The sequence below is a fragment of the Dasypus novemcinctus genome, chromosome 10, assembly GCF_030445035.2.
Source record: "Dasypus novemcinctus isolate mDasNov1 chromosome 10, mDasNov1.1.hap2, whole genome shotgun sequence".
Classification (NCBI taxonomy): Eukaryota; Metazoa; Chordata; class Mammalia; order Cingulata; family Dasypodidae; genus Dasypus; species Dasypus novemcinctus.
Genome location: NC_080682.1, coordinates 77,862,692 through 77,882,196, shown reverse-complemented (window position 1 = coordinate 77,882,196; position 19,505 = coordinate 77,862,692). Strand labels below are relative to the sequence as shown.

General features: G+C 36.9%; 1 protein-coding gene and 1 non-coding gene across 43 annotated transcripts in view; both read right to left on the bottom strand.

Annotated features, from left to right (window-relative positions):
• SOX6 (SRY-box transcription factor 6) overlaps window positions 1–19,505 on the bottom strand; it is a 701,188-nt gene that overhangs the window by 3,670 nt on the left and 678,013 nt on the right. For 34 of the 42 annotated variants that reach the window (XM_071218188.1, XM_071218196.1, XM_071218180.1 and 31 more), the window contains 2 exons: window positions 15,265–15,498; window positions 12,404–12,620 (listed from right to left, as the gene is read on the bottom strand). In XM_071218188.1, coding sequence (XP_071074289.1) covers window positions 12,404–12,620; window positions 15,265–15,498 — 451 coding nt within the window. The remainder of the gene's footprint in view (window positions 1–12,403; window positions 12,621–15,264; window positions 15,499–19,505) is intronic. The other 8 variants (XM_071218191.1, XM_071218192.1, XM_071218194.1 and 5 more) reach the window with 1 other exon arrangement.
• Window positions 3,898–4,026, bottom strand: LOC111758916 (small nucleolar RNA SNORA38). Its single transcript, XR_002793038.1, has one exon. It is a non-coding gene; the product is annotated as a small nucleolar RNA SNORA38 (small nucleolar RNA).

Here is a 19,505-nt window from a genome sequence, read left to right as displayed (position 1 = left end):
GATTTCATCTTCACTTTGGTTCAAGAACAGTGCAGAGGAAAGATAAAAATGACAAAGTGAAATAAGAATGACTCTAAGAGTCAGATTTAGCAAAGCATGTATTTAGTTCCCATGCTGAACATGTAGAGAAGTTCCTTAAAGCGTCTCTTCTCCTAACTATGTAAGGATCCCCTTGACTATCACTACTCCTGAGGTCCTGGGCTGGAACTGGGGCTACGGGTTGGAAAAGTCAGGAGCAAAGACCAGTGAGAGTTCTGCAACTCAACAGAATAATGGACACATTGCATGATCTTAGATTCTAGCAGGTGCCAAAGTCTAGTCACACCAGATCATTCCTTCATAATGTTACTCTGGTTCACATAAACTTATCAAGGTCAGTCTTTTCCCTCTGCAAGGAGAAATGGCTACTCTGATCTCTCAATTTCACCTGAGCCATTATAACTAGTAACAAGAATTAAAGTCCTACCTAGCTCAGAGCAAAAGTCTCATGGAGCTATATTCACCAACTATTTCTCAATCTTTATGTACAGTAATTACAATTTTAAATTGATTTCACAATGTCACTGTTAACTATCCTTTCTCAGCCTCAGTTTCCATATACTTATAAAGTTGGGGCCACAGAAGTCTGGACAGGGCCTACCTCCTTTTTGTACTCATAGCTTCAGGTCAATCACCTCTTACAGGTAATTCTTACTGACCCTATATGTTATTAATGGAACTTTCTGCCCACTCACTCTAATAGGATAACACTGAATCTAAAAAGAAGCAGCTTAGTTACCAGCTATTCTTTGATGGGTCCAGAAGGAGTATAATTGTCTCAGAAAGGCCTGTATGTCCTCCTGCCTGGTAGAAGAAAAAATGGTGGAGATGGCCTAGAATCCTTGTGTGAGATATCTGATAGTACCATTTAACAAGCTCTTTCAATCACTAGGTAGGCATAAAAATGATTCCTTAACTTTTGACTAATATAACATACAAAATGCTTTCATATATATTACCTCATTCAATTAACATGGCAACCCCATGAGTTATTCTCATTTCTCAGAGAAGAAAATAAGGCCTTTCTTAAGACCACACATTCAATAAGCAGGAGAGCCAGAATTTGAACCCAGGGCACCTGACTCAAATTATACCACTTTCCTTTATAGATAGTCAATGTACAGATATACTAAGCTTGTTATATCTCATAAAAATTTCTGATTCCCATAGAGTCTGTTGGCATTCAGTTGACAGTAAACACCTGATAAGGATCCATTTTCTATGATTCTCATGGTGATTTTTTTTTTTTTGACTACTTGAAGGAAGGAGGTGATAGATGAATCTAAATCTATGTATAGAAATATCTTATAAAGTACTGGTTTCCCTCTTACAGAATCAAATCCTCAAAACAGTTTATTTTTTGCTTCCTCAGTTTTGGACAAATTAATACAAATTAGGTTTCATGCTAACCTGCCCAAGTCAGTGGATACCTCATTAACTTTCTCCTGAATTTGGATTATTACCACAAAAATTTTTCCTTCATCATATTATGAGGATACAGTGGAAACTGTTACCACGATATTAACCTATTTTATAGATTTCACCAGTTAGGCCAGTCCAATCTATAATACAGATTTTGCATACCAAACACAAACTACCCAACAGTGCATTTCTTTTCACAAAGCACACTGGCTGTCTTCTTTCTATATGCCTCATGCTACTGGGCCTGGAGGTGAGATAATTGTCTTCCTAGCTGCTCGTTGACTCTTTCAAGCTATTTTTTATCCCTCCATCTTCAAAATAATAGCTTTGGATCTCATGTCATCAGACTATGTCACCTACAACCCCTGTTCCCTATCTTCTGCCCTCCTGCCTCCCACCATTCCTTAAAGATGTTAGTTTCTGGCTCACTGTTGCTCTTTCTCTAACGTTGCTCCTGACATAATTCTTGATGATTTCAGCTTCCTCATAGATGATCATTCCAACATCTTGCTATCTTGGTTTCTTGATCTCCACTTCACTGATAATCTGATCCTGTCCCTACCTGGGTCACTCACTTCCTTGTCCTACATCAGACCTTGTTATTTACAATGTTACCTAATTTTAATTTTAAACATCTCACTCTCTCACCATCACATCTTCTCTTTCTAGTTTTCTCCCTCCTGTATCCCAGCTCAACAATTCTACTCCACGAAGACCTGCAATTCCTTGATCCCACCACCTACATTCTCTGTCCCTCCTCCTTCCCTCCCCACTTGCATCCTCCTCACCCTCTTCACCCCATTTAAATTCTGTGCTTAATCACTACTTCACATATACTCTTCTTCACTTACATGGCAAAACTCCAACTCTAGTCTAACTCTCTCCTTACTCTATGATTGCACCTACACTGCTGAATTTGACTGGAGCAAACATACTATCATGTTGACTAGTGTCTACATTTATAAGCATGAACTTCAAATCAGTTGCTAATGCTGTTCAGCATTTGTTCTTTACAGGCATATCTCATTTTATTGTGCATCACTTTATTGTGTTTCACAGATATTGTGTTTTTTACAAATTGAAGGTTTGTGTCAACCCTGTGTCAAGCAGGTCTATAGGCGTCATTTTTCCAAAGGCATGTGCTCCCTTCATGTCTCTGGGTCACATTTTGGTAATTCTCCCAATATTTCAAACTATTTCATTTGTATTATATTTGTATGGTGCTCTGTAATCAGTGATCTTTGATGTTACTTTTGTAACTATTTAGCAATGCCCTGCAGTATGTCTATATAAAATGGCAAACTTAATTGAAAAATGCTATCCCCCCTTCTCTGTCCGTTGTCTCAGACCACCCCATTCCCTGAGACACAACAATATCGAATTAGGCCAATTAATAACCCTACAATGGACTCTAAGTGTTCAAGTGAAAGGGGGAGTCTCTCACTTTAAATCAAGAGTTAGAAATAACTTATGTTTAATGAGGAAGGCATGTTGAAAGCCAAGACAGGCAAAAAGCTACACCTCTTGCACCAAACAGCCAAATTGTGAATGCAAAGGAAAAGTTCTCGAGGGAAATTAAAAATGACCATATGAATGATGAGGAAAAGGAAGAGCCTTATTGCTGATATGGAGAAAGTTTCAGTGGTCTGGAAAGATCAAACCAATCAAAACATTCCCTTAAGCCAAAGCTGAATCCAGAGCAAGGTGCTAATGCTCTTCAATTCTCTGAAGGCTGAGAGAGGCAGAAGAAAAGTCTGGAGCTAGCAGAGGTTGGTGCATGAGGTTTAGGGAAAGAAGATATCTCCAAACCATATAAGTTCAAGGTGATGCAGCAAGTGCTGATATAAAAGCAGCATCAAGTTATCCAGAACATCCAGCTAAGATCATGGATGAAGGTGGCTATACTAAACAAGAGGTTGTCAATGTATATGAAACAGTCTTCTCTTGGAAGAAGATGCCATCTAGGGCTTTCATTGCTAGAGATGAGAAGTTAATGCCTGGCTTCAAAGCTTCAAAGGACAGGCTGACTCACTTGTTAGGGGGTAATGCAGCTGTGGCTTGAAGTTGAAGCCAAAGCTCATTTACCATTCTGAAAATCCTAGGGCCCTTAAGAATTATTCTAAATTTACTCTGCCTGTGCTCTATAAATGGAACAACAAAGCCTGGATGACAGCACATCTGTTTACAACATGGTTTACTGAATATTTTAAGCCCACTCATGAGACCTACTGCTCAGAGAAAAAGAGATTCCTTTCAAAATCTTACTGCTTATTGACAATGCCCCTGGGCACCCAAGAGCTTTGATGGAGATGTACAGCAAGATTAATGTTGCTTGCATGCTTGTTAACACAACATCCATTCTGCAGGCCATGGATCAAGGAGCAATTTCTTTAAAAATTTTATTATTTTTAAAATTTTAATTTAATTTTTTTAATATTCTGCAGGGAAGGGTGATCTTAAACCTGTGGGGAGCAAGCTGGTTCCAGATTTCAAATCCACATCTTTTTGTCTCCAATTCTTAGGTGTCCAAGTACAGGAAATCACCAAAATGCCTTTGTAGGAGGGCAAGAAATAAATTTAACTTTCAAGTCTTATTCCTTAAGAAATATATTTCATAAGGCTATGGCTGCCATAGGTAGTGATTCCTCTGATGGATCTAGACAAAGTCAATTGAAAACCTTCTCAACAGGAGTCACCATTCCAGATGTCATTAAGAACATTCATGTTTCATGGGAGGAGGACAAAATAACTACATTAACAGGATTTTGGAATAAGTTCATACCAACACTCATGGATGACTTTGAGGAGTTCAAGACTCCAGTGGAGGAAGTAACTGCAGATGCGGTAGAAATAAGAAGAATTACAAGTGGGGCCTGAAGATGTGACTGAATTGCTACCATCTCATGACCAAATTTTAACGGATGAGGAGTTGATTTTTATGGATGAGTAAAGAAAGTGATTCCTTGAGATGGGATCTATTTCTGGTGAAGATGCTGTGACCATTGTTTTAAATGTTCAACAGAGGATTTAGAATATGACATAAACTTAGTTAATAAAGCTATGACAGGGTTTGAGAGTATTGACTCCAATTTTGAAAGAAGTTCTGTGGTAAAAATGCTATCAAACACCATTGCATGCTACAGAGAAGTCTTTCATGAAAGGAAGAGTCATTTGATGGGGCAAACTTTATTGTTGTCATACTTGAAGGAAGTGCCACAGTCACCCCAACCTTCAGCAATTGCCACCCTGATCAGTTGGCAGCCATCAACACTGAGGCAAGAGCCTCCACCAGCAAAAAGATTATGACTCCCTGGAGGCTTAGATGGTGGTTAGCATTTACTTAAGAAATACATTATTTTTAAATTAATGTATGCACATTGTTTTTTGAGACATAATGCTACAGTATAGTGAAAGCATAATTTTTATATGCACTGGGAAACCAAACAATTCATGTGACTCACTTTAGTGTGATACTTAACTTTATTGCAGTGATCTGGAACCAAACTTGCCATATTTCAGAGGTAATGCCTGTGTATTTTCCTAGCCCACTCCTTCTACTCTCCCAATTATATCCTGTGTTACAAACTCTCCTCAAATATCCAGCTCCTCCTCTACCATTTTCACTCCCAGGAGAGGATCTTGCTTTCTATTTCACAGAGAAATTAGAGTAATCAGAAGAAAATTTTCACAAGCTTCCACCTTCACAATTATACACCTTCATCTTCATGTGTCTGTGCTCCTATTCTCTGCCTGCCCACCTCTATTTTGAATTAATTCTAGTCTCTCTGCTTGTGAGCTGAATCCATCTGCTCTTGCTTCCTAGGGATATCTCTCCAGCAATTGTCCCCCATCTGCATCATCCATCTTCTCTCTCTCCTGGATCATTCCCATTAGCACATAAACATGCTATAATCTCCTCTTTTAAAAACAAACAAAAAGTACCTCCCTTGATCCACAGCCTCCTCGAGTTACTGCTCCATCTCTCTCATCTACTTGAAAGCAAAACTGTTTGGAAGAGTGGTCTATACTCACTCTCTCCATTTCTTCTACTGCAATTCTCTCTTAAATCAATTCAAATCACTCCCCATGTGCCACTGAAACAGTTTGTGAAAGTTATATAGTACCAATGATCTCTATGCTGCTAAATCCAGAAGTCAGTTCTTGGTCCTCACCTTATTTAACCTATGCCATGGGCAGCATTTGACACAGTTGAGCACTTTTCTCCTTGCTGAAATGCTTTATTCACTTGTCTACCAAGATACCACTCTTCTGATAATCCTCCTACTTCACTAGTTGCTCCTTTGAAGTCCCTTTGCTGCTTCCTCCTCATCTCCCTGATATTTAAGCATTGAAGTACCCCAGGACTCAGTCCTTGTACCTCCTCTCTATCTACATTTAGTCCCTTGGAGATCTTGTCGAATTTCATGGCTTTAAACATTATCTATGTACTGACAACTCTCAAATTCATATCTCCAATAAGTAGCTCATCCTTAAATTCCAGATTCATATATACAAATTTCTATTTGACTTGGGCATCCAAAAACAATTTTAAGCTGAAATTAGGTTTAAAACGAAATGCCTGATTATTCCTTCATATTCCTGCTTCTCTGATAGCCTTTCTGATCTTGGTTAATAATTGTTCCATTTTATGGTTGCTCAAGGCCAAAATCCTTGGTAACTGTATTTCTCTCAATGCCTATATCCAATCCATCTGAAAAGCCTTTAGTTTTCCCGTAGGAGACTATATATCCAGAAACCATCTACCTTCACCCCTACAAACAGGTCTCTGCCACCATCCGCTCTGATCTGGCTTACTGTAGGAGCCTGGTCTCTTTGCTTCAGGCTGAGCCCCACTTCAGACTATTCTCAACATGGAAGATAGAGTGATACTTTTAAAACATAAATTGGTTCACATCACTCTTCTGCTTTTCTCTCTCACTTATAGTAAAATTCAAAGACTTTAAAAAGGGCTACAAGTCCTTTCACAATTTGACTCCCTCTTGTCTCTCTGACATCTATAACTCTTCCTACCTACTCATACTTCTCCAGTCACCCTGCTTTACTTATTATTTCTTGAAGAAGCAGGTCAATTTTGCTTCACAACCTTCTCTCATTGTTCTACCTAGTTCTTTCTTTCTTTTAACTGGCTCAGGTCTTTGCTTAAATGTTACTTTCTTAGTGAGGTTTTCCATGATAACTCTATTTAAAATTGCACCCAATCCTATGAAACTCCCTTAAAGTCATCATCCTTAATTTACTTTGTTCTAAAGCACTTATAACTACTGAGATTGACTGATTGTCTGACCACCCTCACTAGAAACTATGCTTCATGAGGACAGCATTTAACAGTGATATAGCCTAGACAATGCCTGCAACATGGGAGGTACTCAATAAATGATCTGTTGAACACATGGAATAAATGAATGAACAAGCTAGTGAATGAGAGAAGGAAAAAGAAAAAAGAAAAACCTGGGTAGCTTATCTAGAGGACAAAGAGCATAATGAGACTAGATGGTTGGGAGGGAGGATGTTGGAAGAGGGATGGAAGTATAATCACATTGAGATGCTTTAATGATTGTCCTCATAAGTAAGTAAAATATTTGTTCTAGGAGACACCAAAAAAGAGTATTAGAACCAAGCTACAGAGTAGCAGAAAGGAAGATTATGGTTCAGTTACAGGAAAAGAACTTCAGTCCTAGATGTTTCACAAAGGATCTATCCACCTTGGAAAGTAGTGAGTTATCTTTCCAGACCTAGAAGAGTTTGAGCAGAACTTGGAAAGGACTCCTGCAATGGCTGGTTTCTTGCAGTAGAGGACTTCTCTGCTCCTATTAAGTTACAATTGATTTTGTGGATGCAAGATCATAAGTTAACAGTCACACTGATCTTGTTATCTTATTGTCATTATCAGCATAAAAAGAGAAAAAAAATTAAGTGAGCATAGCTAATTACATCTGAAGAAGCCTGGTTTTTAAAGGCTTCCATAATATTGCTCCATCCTACCTATCTTACTTTTTCTCTACTGCGAGGGCAAATTTCTAGGCTGGCCTGCTTCTTTATTATTCATCATTTTCACATGATGTGTTTATGCCCTCCTTCATGCTTGAATAGGAATCTTTACCCCTTCTTTCCAGCAGCCTCAGCTCTACTTATTCTGTAAGTCCCTTCTTCAAGGATACCCTGTTTTTGGCCCTAATTCATAGTGCCCTTTCTTCCTTTGAGTTTTACTTGTTCTTGTCTATAAAATCAAGATTAGTACTTCACTATGTATTATGTGTAGCACTGCATTATGTATGTATTTCAAACACATGTGTGCATATACAACAAAGCAATATTTACTGATCTATTCATGTATGTATCTGGCTTCTCTGACTATGGCATTCCCTGAAAGATTTTGTGTACAGAAATAATGCCTTGTGGATTATATTCATTTATTATAGTGCTGGACAAATAGCTGATTTCAAATAGGCCCTTACCAATTGACTGGTTACTCTATTAGCAAAATGAAAAATTCAGCCAGCAAGCTGAAGCTGTGTCTATCAGAAATTATTTTCCTAAACAGCACATTTCCTTCCTTTACAGATCAATTGCAAAGTCAAAATCCAAACACTGCAGATTTCACAAACATAAATTGCTGGCAGGTATTGGGCTTCACAAATAATGAATGTGTACATCAAAACAAAAGTTGTAGAAGCTTGTATAAGTGAATGCATGCAACTGGTATAAGCAGAGATGGCTAAGAACCCTCACTCTCAGCCTAACTGAAGAGCATATGCTGGCCCTGACAGAGCCCAGTGTTGTTGCATGCTTTTTCAAATCACAAGAACATTTCTGGAGTGTAGTCCAGCTTTGCCAATTGCAAAAGAACTACATATTTTTGTTGCCAAAGCCACATTGTTTGCTGATCCTTTAGGGCCTGTAAATGAAGGTAGTGAAGTTTTGTTTCATAGGAGATAAGCCTATATGTAACATATTTCTAGTTGATATTGCAGGAAGGAATGGAAATAATAGCAATCTTTTTACTTTATTTGTTGGATACAGCTCTCTCTAGAGTAGGGCAGTACTGGATTAAAGGGTCAATGAAAATAGTAGATTTATATCTCTTATAGTTGATTCAATATCTTTAGGATTAAGAACAAAGTGGTAAATGTTCAAATTATGTACAAACTAAAGCAAAAGAAAATAATTATTTTAATATAATCTAAAAATATATTTATCATATAGCATTATTTTTCTAGAATAACATATACCCTAATTTAGGGCTTACCATGTGCCTGACACTGTTTTAAACACTTTACATCTATTAAGTTAGTCTTCACAAGGGTCCTGTGATGTAGGTTTTATCATCTCCTTTCTACACATGAAGGAAACTGAGGTATAGAGAGTTTAAATAAATTTCTCAAGGTCAAGTAGCAAGTTTAGAGGAAGGAAGGTTATTGCACATTAATTCCCAGATCCAGGAAGAAGCAGATCTAGTATTTAAGCCAGAACAGTCCGGTTCCAAAATTGATGCTCTTAACCATGACACTATGCAGCTTCTAAACAATTTGTAGGCTCTAATTGAGAGGTATGTGTAATGGTGAAAAGGACATATGTTTCAGATTCAGATAAGCCTGGTTTAAATCTCAGCTCTGCCATTTACTAGCTGTGTGGCCTTGGAAAAATTATTTAAAGTCTCTGAATGTTTTTCAACCTTATAGAGGGATTATACTGTCTATCTTGTAAATTTGTTATATCTGCAATAACCTATATGATTCACTCAGCACAATATATATATAATATAGTGACCATTCAATAATTTACAGTTATTATTACTTAAAAAGTAGTCCCAAATTTAATATTTTATGGTATTCTGCATAAATCTCTATTAATTCACAGATAATTATTGAACAGTAATTTCAAAAGAATGTAATACATTTAGTCATAGTTCTTTAGGAAAAGACTTCATCATAACTATGTACCCTAATGAATATAATTTAAACATTAATACTATTCTTATTAGAATTGTTATAAAATTCTGACACTTAATCTGTCAATTGAAAGGATTAAATCTAAGGTTAAGAGCTAACTTTACTCCATTCCATGTGAGTGATAAATTCAATTCATAACAGCCAAGTTAAAAAAAAAATCTAACTCATCAACAACAGTTGTGTAGTCAGTAAAATGCATGATAATGTTGAGCAATGAATGTAATTTTATTGACTTGAAAGTTATGCATGTCTTTTCAAAATCAGCTATAAAAATTGATCTTACCCCCATTCCATCAAGAAGTCAATAGCAATCTTTAAATTTCTTGTTTGTTTTTCTTCCTACTCTCCTTGTAATAACCTCACATCTAATGAAGATCAATTTCCAAAGATGAACCCCAGGGAGTTAATAATCTATCAAATACAACTACTTAAACAAAAATACAGATTCTCAAGCAGAAATACTAGCTGGCTTCACGTAGTATTACCAAAGCTGGTGATATGAAAATGCTAAGTGTTGAAGATTAAGGAACAAGACGTTCTGATCACCTGTCTGTATTTCTGTAGCCCCATTCCAAAGTCTAAAATAATCCTTCCATAAAGGACTCTCCTAGATTACCCTTGGAATAGGATCCTTGGTCCATAAATTACAAAGCTTCTTTTATGCCATCATACAACACTATCAAAATCCTCATTTTCTCTAGGTTCTAGATGCTTCTTAAAAATTGTTATAGCCATACTCATGACTGCTGCAGAACAGGATTATGAGACATATTTAGCTATAGAGCAATGTGGTGAGGACAGTTAGTTATAGATGCTGTACTAGGTAGACAGTTGTTTGACATGATGCCAGAACAAAGAACTGGATTTGAACCTTTGCTCTTTCTCACCTTTTGGCAGACACAGGATCTCTCTGAGGCTCAATTTCTTTATCTTATTTTTGAGGATTTAATATATCTAAAATACCTACTACACAGCAAGCGCTCAAAAAATGGTAGATGTTATTAAGTCATTTTAGTTTTCTATTTTATATGCATTTTTATGTGTTGAGATATTTTGATCCAGAGCTATTTTAACATACACTTTGGTAAAAGGGACCAAATTAAACAGAATTACTACAGTCTCATATTTTCAAATAAGTATCAGGGAACTGAAACGGAGAGCAGGATGAAAAAAAACATTTATCAAATAGTCTTAAAATTGTAATTTGTTACCCATAACCATGCTACCTAAAGAGCACTATGAATTGGTATTTTTTATAAATTTTCCAATTATCATGTGAATAGCCCAATTACATTGCATTATACTTTTTGGTGTTAAAAACATCACTTTTTAAAATGCAGACATTTATAATAGAGAGAACTTTGATGATCTCATTTTGATATGTTTTCATTTGTTAATATATTGGGATCCTCAAATAATAAAGTAGCTTTAAGCCTTCTTTTCCTTGAAACTGTTTTGCCACAGTATAAAGAAATTCACTGATTATCTACCAAGGTGATATAAAATATAGCTTTATTGTAATAATAAATGCATATTAAATAGTAATGCTAATGATGGGAGTTAACTTTTATTTACTATTTATTTTATTTACTATTTTCCAAGCAAAATGCAAGTCCTTTTAAAAGCATTGCCTCACTGAATCCTCTCAACAATCCTAGGAGATAGGTACTGTTATTTGTTTCACTTCACACATGAGAAAACAGAAGCTTGGAGAAATTAAATAACATGCCGAAGTAGGTGGCACGGTCAGTACTCAAACCCTAGCAGTCAGATTCCAAAGTCTGTGCTTCTCCCCATAACACCCTGGTGTATTGTGTAAATTCATGACCCAGACTTCCATTTTCGGCTTCTTTTTTGTTATTTTTATATTCTATGTACTATTTATTTCAAGTTAATTTTTTTGCTTTTAAACATGCTTCTGAAATCAACTTTTTGTTCCATAGGGTTACATTTTGAGGGTCCTTAAAAATAGCTCCTCATTTTCCCTTAAAGGTATCTCTTTCTCCACCTTTAAGTGAAGTTTTCTTATTTTCCTGGCATAGTACAGCTCCTTGGTTCTCCCTCAAGGTAACAGTGAATGCAGCTTCCCTTTTGTTTACTACACTTCTTTCCTCTCAAACCCCTTTCTGAGTGTCTCCCCAGTCTGATTCCAGCTGCTCCTGGCCTCTACCTCCTGGATGGTCCTCTGGTTTGCCAGCTCCTAATGGAGCTCTGCAGAAAGAGAGACACTGTGCTTCCAGGTCTGAGTGTGCTGGAATCTACAGGCCGCTGTATCTCCACTTATCCTGACTGCTGTGGTTATGAGGGGCCTCTTCTGAATGCAGACAGCCTGTCAGCCAAGTCGAAATTTATACCAGAAATCTATTACCTAATTTTTAAACAAAATGACATGAAATCAGACTTGAAGATATCAAAACATGTCTAGTTTCTGATTGAAGCAAGAAAATCCACATTGTTACTGCTTCTACCACAGAATAATTTATTGCAACAGAAGTTCTGGATCTTATGCCAAAAATGAGGTCTTCTAACCAATGTCAAGGCTGATTATCTTGTGGTAGATCCCACAACAAAAGCTGACTATTGTGATTAGAGTCCTAAGCACCACCCAGAGAAGCTAGAAAGCTTCTGGGGATTTCTTAGGTTTGGTTTTTATTTTTTCTCCCTGCATTTGTGTTTAAATAAACTACCAGAAACTCTGTGTGTGGGCAGTGAGCATCTTAGATTAACTTGGGAGACAATGAAAAGGGTGACCAGTTGGGAATAAGCTATTGTGGGTTCATCTTGATTTGAGCAGGGGCCATCTGCAAGGCTGTGCCCTTGTGACACTGCAAAGATTATCATAGCCAAGTCCTTTCAGAATGCGACACCTCTTCCCTTCCCTAATCTCCTTGACAAACACATTGTCTGTAACCATCCTGTGGTTTCTTAGTGGGAAAGGAAAAGCCCAGGTGGATAAATCCAGGAATACTTACCCCACTGTAAAGAACTGCCTCATCTCCTGTCTCCGAGATCTCATCAGTTGCTTATACTCCCCGATCCGCAGCTTTTTGCCATCAACAATGCAGGTGCGTTTCGGTCGGGGTTTGTATTTATAGTTTGGGTACTTCTCTAAGTGGATCTTGCTTAGCCGGGCCTGCTCTTCATAATAAGGTTGCTTCTCCTGGTTGGACATGGATTTCCAGCGAGATCCTAGACATAAAAATAGTCATAAGTACCCAAGTAGTCAAGGCAACACATTCCAGGCAAACACAACTAGTGATATACTGCTTCACTTACCTGTGCTCTGGGTTTTTCTTATTACCATGTACCACTGGCTTTAGGACTATAGAGCAAAGAATAATTTTGTACGCAGTACATTTACTGTACCATAATTTAAAGCTGATGCTACAGTAAGTATATTGTTTTAAAACATATCTTTGCTAAAGAACTTCTCCTACACCACAGTCTTTCCTGCATCTATCTACCTATCTCTCAAAAGAGTTAAAAACCAAAAATTCCTAAGCATACTTTCTAGCATGTTAGACAATGCTCAGGAAGAGCTCTCTTGGTTCCTGAAAATCAAACATCGCCTACACATTTCACTTTTAGTGAAGCAATGCTTTGATAAGATTTTGGCAGTTGTTGACATCTTTCCATATATAAAAACCTATTGTACACCCTGTCTCCTTTGGCCTAGGGTAATTAAAAAACCTAAACTCTACTTAGGAGTTATAGTTTTAGAAACAGAAGCTACAACTATAGTTCTATGTCTATATCTATTATAAATATAAATATATCATTTTCAAGTTCTCTAAACGTTCATTCAAAGCTATACCAATAAAAGTTTAAAAAATTTTTAATATGGTTTATACAGGAAGAAGGAAAAGTATTCACTACTTTAATATTGTTTATAAAGAATTATCTAAACACTTGATGAAGAAGGGATTTTTTTTTACATGTATCAAGTTGCATTTTTGTGTCTCACTGGTGAATAAAGCAGTTACAGCTGTGCTGACTGGATGTTAGCTATTCTTTAGTGGAGATCTTTCATACATAAACAAATGGAAAAGTTGTACAAATATTCTCCGTAGCCAGCAATATCCCGGTCTACTTTAATAGCGCATCCATCCCTCTTCTTTCCTGATTGTTGTGCAAAAGTCATGTAGAAAGTCTATGCAGATAGGCTTCTCTGTGTTCCACTGGTATTCTTGGTAATTTTGAAATGCTTGTGCTTAAAAGTTTACTTTTTAATGAATGCATTTACTATACTTCTGATCATTTTTTTCACAGAATGCAGACAAATAATATAGATTCCCAACAGCTGCCAGAGTTTCTATGCCATCTGAAAGCTTACTCATGTTGCTACTAAAATGGCAGAAAAAAATATGAAAATTTCAAAGTTAGATATCAAACTTTAAGGAGAGAGAAACAGTGATTTCTTAGACTGTCTTTTTTTAAATTTACTTTTTATTATTGTCTTTTTTTAAAAAAGATAAATAGATGACACAAAACATTATGTTAAAAAATAAGAGGTTCCCATATACCCCACTCCCCACCCCACCCGCTCCTCCCTGTCTTTTAATTGTAAAGGATATAGAATATATCCATTCAGAGCATTTCAGTTTGAAAGGTATTTAAATTTAAAAATGCTCCATTTGCCATCTCTGAAACTCTAAAAATAAAATCTTACTTGTTAAAGATATTTAGTATCTGTCTTGAAATTTAAAAGTAAAAGGAAAATCTGATTTTTAACATTTCACCACCATTCGATTTTATGTATGATTTAAATTTTCTTAGAGGTCACTCTCTCAAAAAGTCTCAGAATCCAGTTAAGTTATTTATACAGTGACAAAATGTGTATTTGTGTATGTACAGATCACTGATATTTATTCAGGTTAAATATTTATTGCTTTTGAACAAAACATTTAAAAAATTAAAACCACAGTTTAAGTCTCTAATGTTTTTCGGCTTCTTAAAGGACTTCCTTTGAGATTTTGTCACATCATGACAGCTTAAATAGAACAGTGCCTTCTGTGTTTTTTCTTTTTAAAAAGGAAACATGTTGACTGTAATGCTGCATGTTGAATAAAATATGTTCAATATGTTGAGCATAATAATTCCAAACTGCATAATCTGCACTAGGCAAACTTTACACTAATAGAACAAGGCTTGAGTTTAATCCTGAGAAACAGGAGAATCACTCTGGCAATTTACCACAAAATGGGCCTCTGCTCTGTGGTCTCTGTGTTCAACTCAGTGCTATGAAATGTGAACCAGTTATAGCTTATTAAAGTAAATGTAGTTTTATTTTACAAGTTTTCAAGTTATCAGTAGTGGCATTATTCCATACTTCTATGAATTTCACACCCTTTTTGGGCTAACCTCTAGTCCTGGATGAAGTCTTTCAATGAAATACTAAACAGAAAATTGTAGGGCCTTTGACTGTTTCCAAGGATTTACAGCAACTTAGGAATTTAAGAAGACTGAATATAAGAAAAGGAGATAAAGCTTACTTCTATCATTCCTATTTATTAGTGATTGCTCAGAGACTCCAAATACAAAATATTAACATATACTATAAATAGTTTTGCCTCTAAAATAAGTTTTTAACCATGGTTGCCTTGGCACCTGGTAGATGCAGTAATAATTTCCCAAACCTAAATGCCACATTGTGTTTGGGGGGAGAGGGAAGGGAGGGGAACATAGATGACAAAGGCTTCAGTCATCCTGCAGCAGCTGGTTGAGCTATATCTAACCTCTGCAAACCACAATCCTCCTTTAAGACCCTAATTATGCCCCTACTTTCCACTCTTGGGAGGAGGTTATGGGGTAGAAGATCAGCTGCTGCACTCACCCAAGATTTTGCTAATATTGGAGTTATGCATGTCGGGGAAGGCCTGAAGGATTTTCCTCCTCTCATCCTTCGCCCAAACCATGAATGCATTCATTGGTCGCTTGATGTGTGGCTCGCTGCTGGCTCGGCCGCGGGCATCCCTGTAGACTCGTGCTTCAGCCACGGTGGCACCTCCTGTTGGCCAACAATAATACTGCTGTAGTTTAGCTGCAGAGCCATTCATTGCTTTACTTCCTGTAAGTCAGGGCAGGAAGAACAACATGGGTGTAAAGCATTATTATCTCGATAACGGAATAGGACTTGCTGCCTTTTCAGCCTTTTTTCCTGGGTCCTTCTCTTCTTTTCTATGTCTGAGTGTCCTCTTGGAAGCAGGAGATAGTTTCAAATGCAATCCTACAGGCTCTGCGCATGTAGATCTCAAACGGAAACTAGGCAGAATTAATTTAGCATGTTTTCATACACTCAGTATATTTACTATTATCAATTCCATGTGTTAATAAAGCAATGACCAGCATTATTTTATGGTAAATTTGCATGCTGTGATTCCTTCCTTGCCTTATTCACCAAAACTCTCAGCCATTTTAAACTATCTTTCTTCCAAATAGAATTCTGTTTAACTTTTTTGGGCCTTGGCAGATGCTCTTCTCTTGGCCTGGAAGACCTTTCTCTCCTTCACACTAAAGCCCACTCACCGTCAACTCTTATTCAAATTTTGGGGTATTTAATTAATTAAGATATCAATGAGCAATTACCATGAGTTAGACTTTAGGCCAGGTGCTAGAGAGACAAGAAAGAATAAAACAGTCCCTGCTTTTAAGGAGCTCAGCGTTTAGAGGGAGACAGACCCCGAACAGAGAGTTATGACAGAGTGTGGTATGTGCTACAGTACTGAAGTTAACAAGGCACCAAGAAAGCACCAAGCAGGTTGCTCAGCTGAAGCTGTCCTAGGAGAAGTGATGTCTAAGCTGAGTCTTGAAGGATAAATAGGAATTCGCCAGGGAATGGGCAGAGGGGAAAGAAGGTGAGAAGGGTAATTCAGGCAAAAGGAACTGCATATGCAACGCTGCTCCCCAGGCTGCATTCATTCCTCTTTGCTTTATACTGTATGTTCCACAGTATTTATTTACGTGATTATCTCCCTCTAATCTTTCCACCATACCCAGGAATATAAGAGCCTTAAAGATTGGCAATATTGTACTCATTCTTGCAGTCCCATGATTTCCTAGTTAAAAGATTCTCAATAATTTATTTTTGAGTAAAAGATTGGTTTTCAACTCATATGCAAAACCAGTGAACTAAGGGGTATTTATGTCAATGGTCCTGATATATTTTTTTGTTATTTAAGGACAGGTCTTTAACAACTGTATATGATACTATGTCTAAATTCCTGATGACTTAAAGTTTCCTAAGAGTGAATTCTAATAACGTACTAGACTGAAAACTCTTTGAGGGGAGGATATGGACTGGGTCTTATTCACTGTAGTATCCCTAGGATCCAGTTAAGTACTTGACACATAGAATTTTTATCAATAAAATTTGTTAAATAAATGAACATATGATGAATGAAGCTCTTGCTTTGTTTTCAAATTGTCCCCTGCCAGTAGGTATGACACATTGATGTATGAGTTGCAATGTGGCAACTACTGAATATCTCTCTATAGCTTGAGAACGTCTATAGCTAAATGTGAAATGGTTGGACTGATGGCCTCAGTCAGTGCTTCTACTGCAAAAATAGGAAAGCCCAGACCTACAAGTTTAGAAGCAAAATATACATTAAAACCAACATTTCTACTTTCTGGAAAAAGTAAATTCTTTCAGCTCAGTGGAGTTATTATATAGGAACACCATGACCCAATCAATCTCTGGCCCTTCTACTCTATTTCTAGATACCTTAATTTAATAGAAATTTGTTTGTGTCAAAGCCAGTAATAAATTAGAACATTAAAGTGCACTATTATTTGGGAAATATGGTCATCATTTATTGCAAATAAAAGACAGGATAAAACTATTTTTTGAGCATCAATGAGGACAGAGGGTCCACTTTCTGAAGATCAGGCAAAAATAACATATCTCATAAACAGCTCTTCTTTTAGGCCTACTAGACAGAATCATCCCTTACATGAAAAGTCTCAGATCCCAAGATGCATAACTAATATGCTACCTTTTTGCCACCAGACCCACAGTACATTAATTTCATTTAAAATGCACTGACCATACAGGATAAATTGATTTCACTTTATATGGCTTTGACAGCCATGTTTATTGTGCAGTGAAATGTAGTGTAGCTTCCGGCTGACAATATCCATCAACACAGGGCAATATGCTGACTGCTGGGCCAGATGAAGGCATACATTACTCTGGAAGGGAAACACTCATTCAGATATGACAGTGTCTTCTGAGGATCACTATGGTAATTTATGATGCCCTCAGTGCCATTACTTTACAACTGACATGGATTCAGCAATTTATATACTTGCACGCATACACATAAAAGGAGACAGGTTTGTGGGCACTGTCAGATGCAAAAACATTTCAATATTATTCTAAGTTAACTACTATGCCACAGGTGATTAACATTTGAAATCAGCTTTTATGTCAGAACTTTCTCTCCAACTCTAGTGAAACCAAATATTTAGCTTCCACTTATTTATTCATTTAAAATATGTATTTCACTGTGAATGGGAAGTTTTAATCTCCTACAGGCTAACAGAGATTGTGGTGGGTGGTCAGACTCTGATTTTAGTAAAAGAATCACTCTAGATCCTCTATACTATATCAACTGATTCTCTCAGACATGTCAAACATATGCCCAATCCCTCTCTTTCTATGCTATGCCACCCTCTTAGAGTACCCTTTCTACTCTGGGCTGCTACCATAATCTCCCCTTTCCAAGGAGCAGAGCTCAGGTCTCACCTCCACTAAGTGTCTCACACTGACTGGCCTTGCTCTTTCCTCCCATAGCACATATTATCTACACCATACTGACTGGCAGTGATTTAATTACACAGATCTCTAGGACTCATAAGGAATGTCCCCTAGAAATTGAGAAATTCAACTACAGGGCATACTACAGAAATTAGAATAAGTAAGGGGATGAAGGTAAAGGGTATGTGCACATCCCCTCCTTTCTCTTGCCTTCTCTTCTCTCTTCCAGGGGGCAGTGAACTGTAACAACAGGACATCCTATGCTAAACTAGCAATGCAGTATCAGATGAAACAAGATTTGGGAAGATGAGTCTTACCCAGGCAGACCTAAGGTTGAAATCACCTTTAAAACCAGACCTGATATCTAATCAGGCATCAGCTATAGTAATGACTTTTAATGCTATACATATATACAGGGCCCAGGGCCCCTTTCAAAATTATTACTGGAACAAATGTTCCTCCTCCCATTTTTACCTCCTTTCTCTCCTTGATGCAAACAATGCTCAGGATGTCACACTTTCATAACTAGGCAGTGAATGAAAAGCAACAACATAATATCAATCAGTTTTGCATGAAAGTGTTCTCTCTCACCTTGACTTAACAATCAACACTAACATCCTGGAAAGAGGCTCTATCCTTCCCTGAGTGTATAAAACCTTAATTACCCTCTGGGGTTAGTACAGGTACTACAACACTGTAAACCACAAAGCCCCTATGAAAAATGTTGATGGATTCCTCTACTCTGTCTTTTTTGAGGGCAGTGACTATGCCATATACAAGTATAGAATTCATGGAAGCATCCAGATGAATACTTGCAGAAAGATGCTTTTCAACAGATACTACCTGGGCTCAGTCTTTGGCTAGAAAGCATGTCCTAATACTTCTTCCTTTCTCACTGAAAACTGACGATCTATTTTTTGAACTCACAATCTGAGTTTGAGTTAAGCATTGAGTCAGAATATTAAGAAATTAATAAGAGGCCACAAAGTCAAAAGAACACTTAGAAAGTATCCCTAAACTTCTCTAAGGTTTGCTCCATGAAACAAAACAGAGTAGGGAATTATTATTGCAGCAGTAGAAATACATATGGATGTATATGTGTACATAAATTCAGAAATTCTATATCTTAAAAGCCTTTTTGAAACAGATAAAGATAATTCCATAGAATATCACAGAATTATTTTTTAGAAGTATATTATTAATCTGTGTATATGAAGCCTAAAATTCACTTCTTTTATAATTAATTTTTTAAATCTACATATGTGATTTCATATTGCTTCATTAATTTTAGAAAATAACATAATTTAAGTAACATT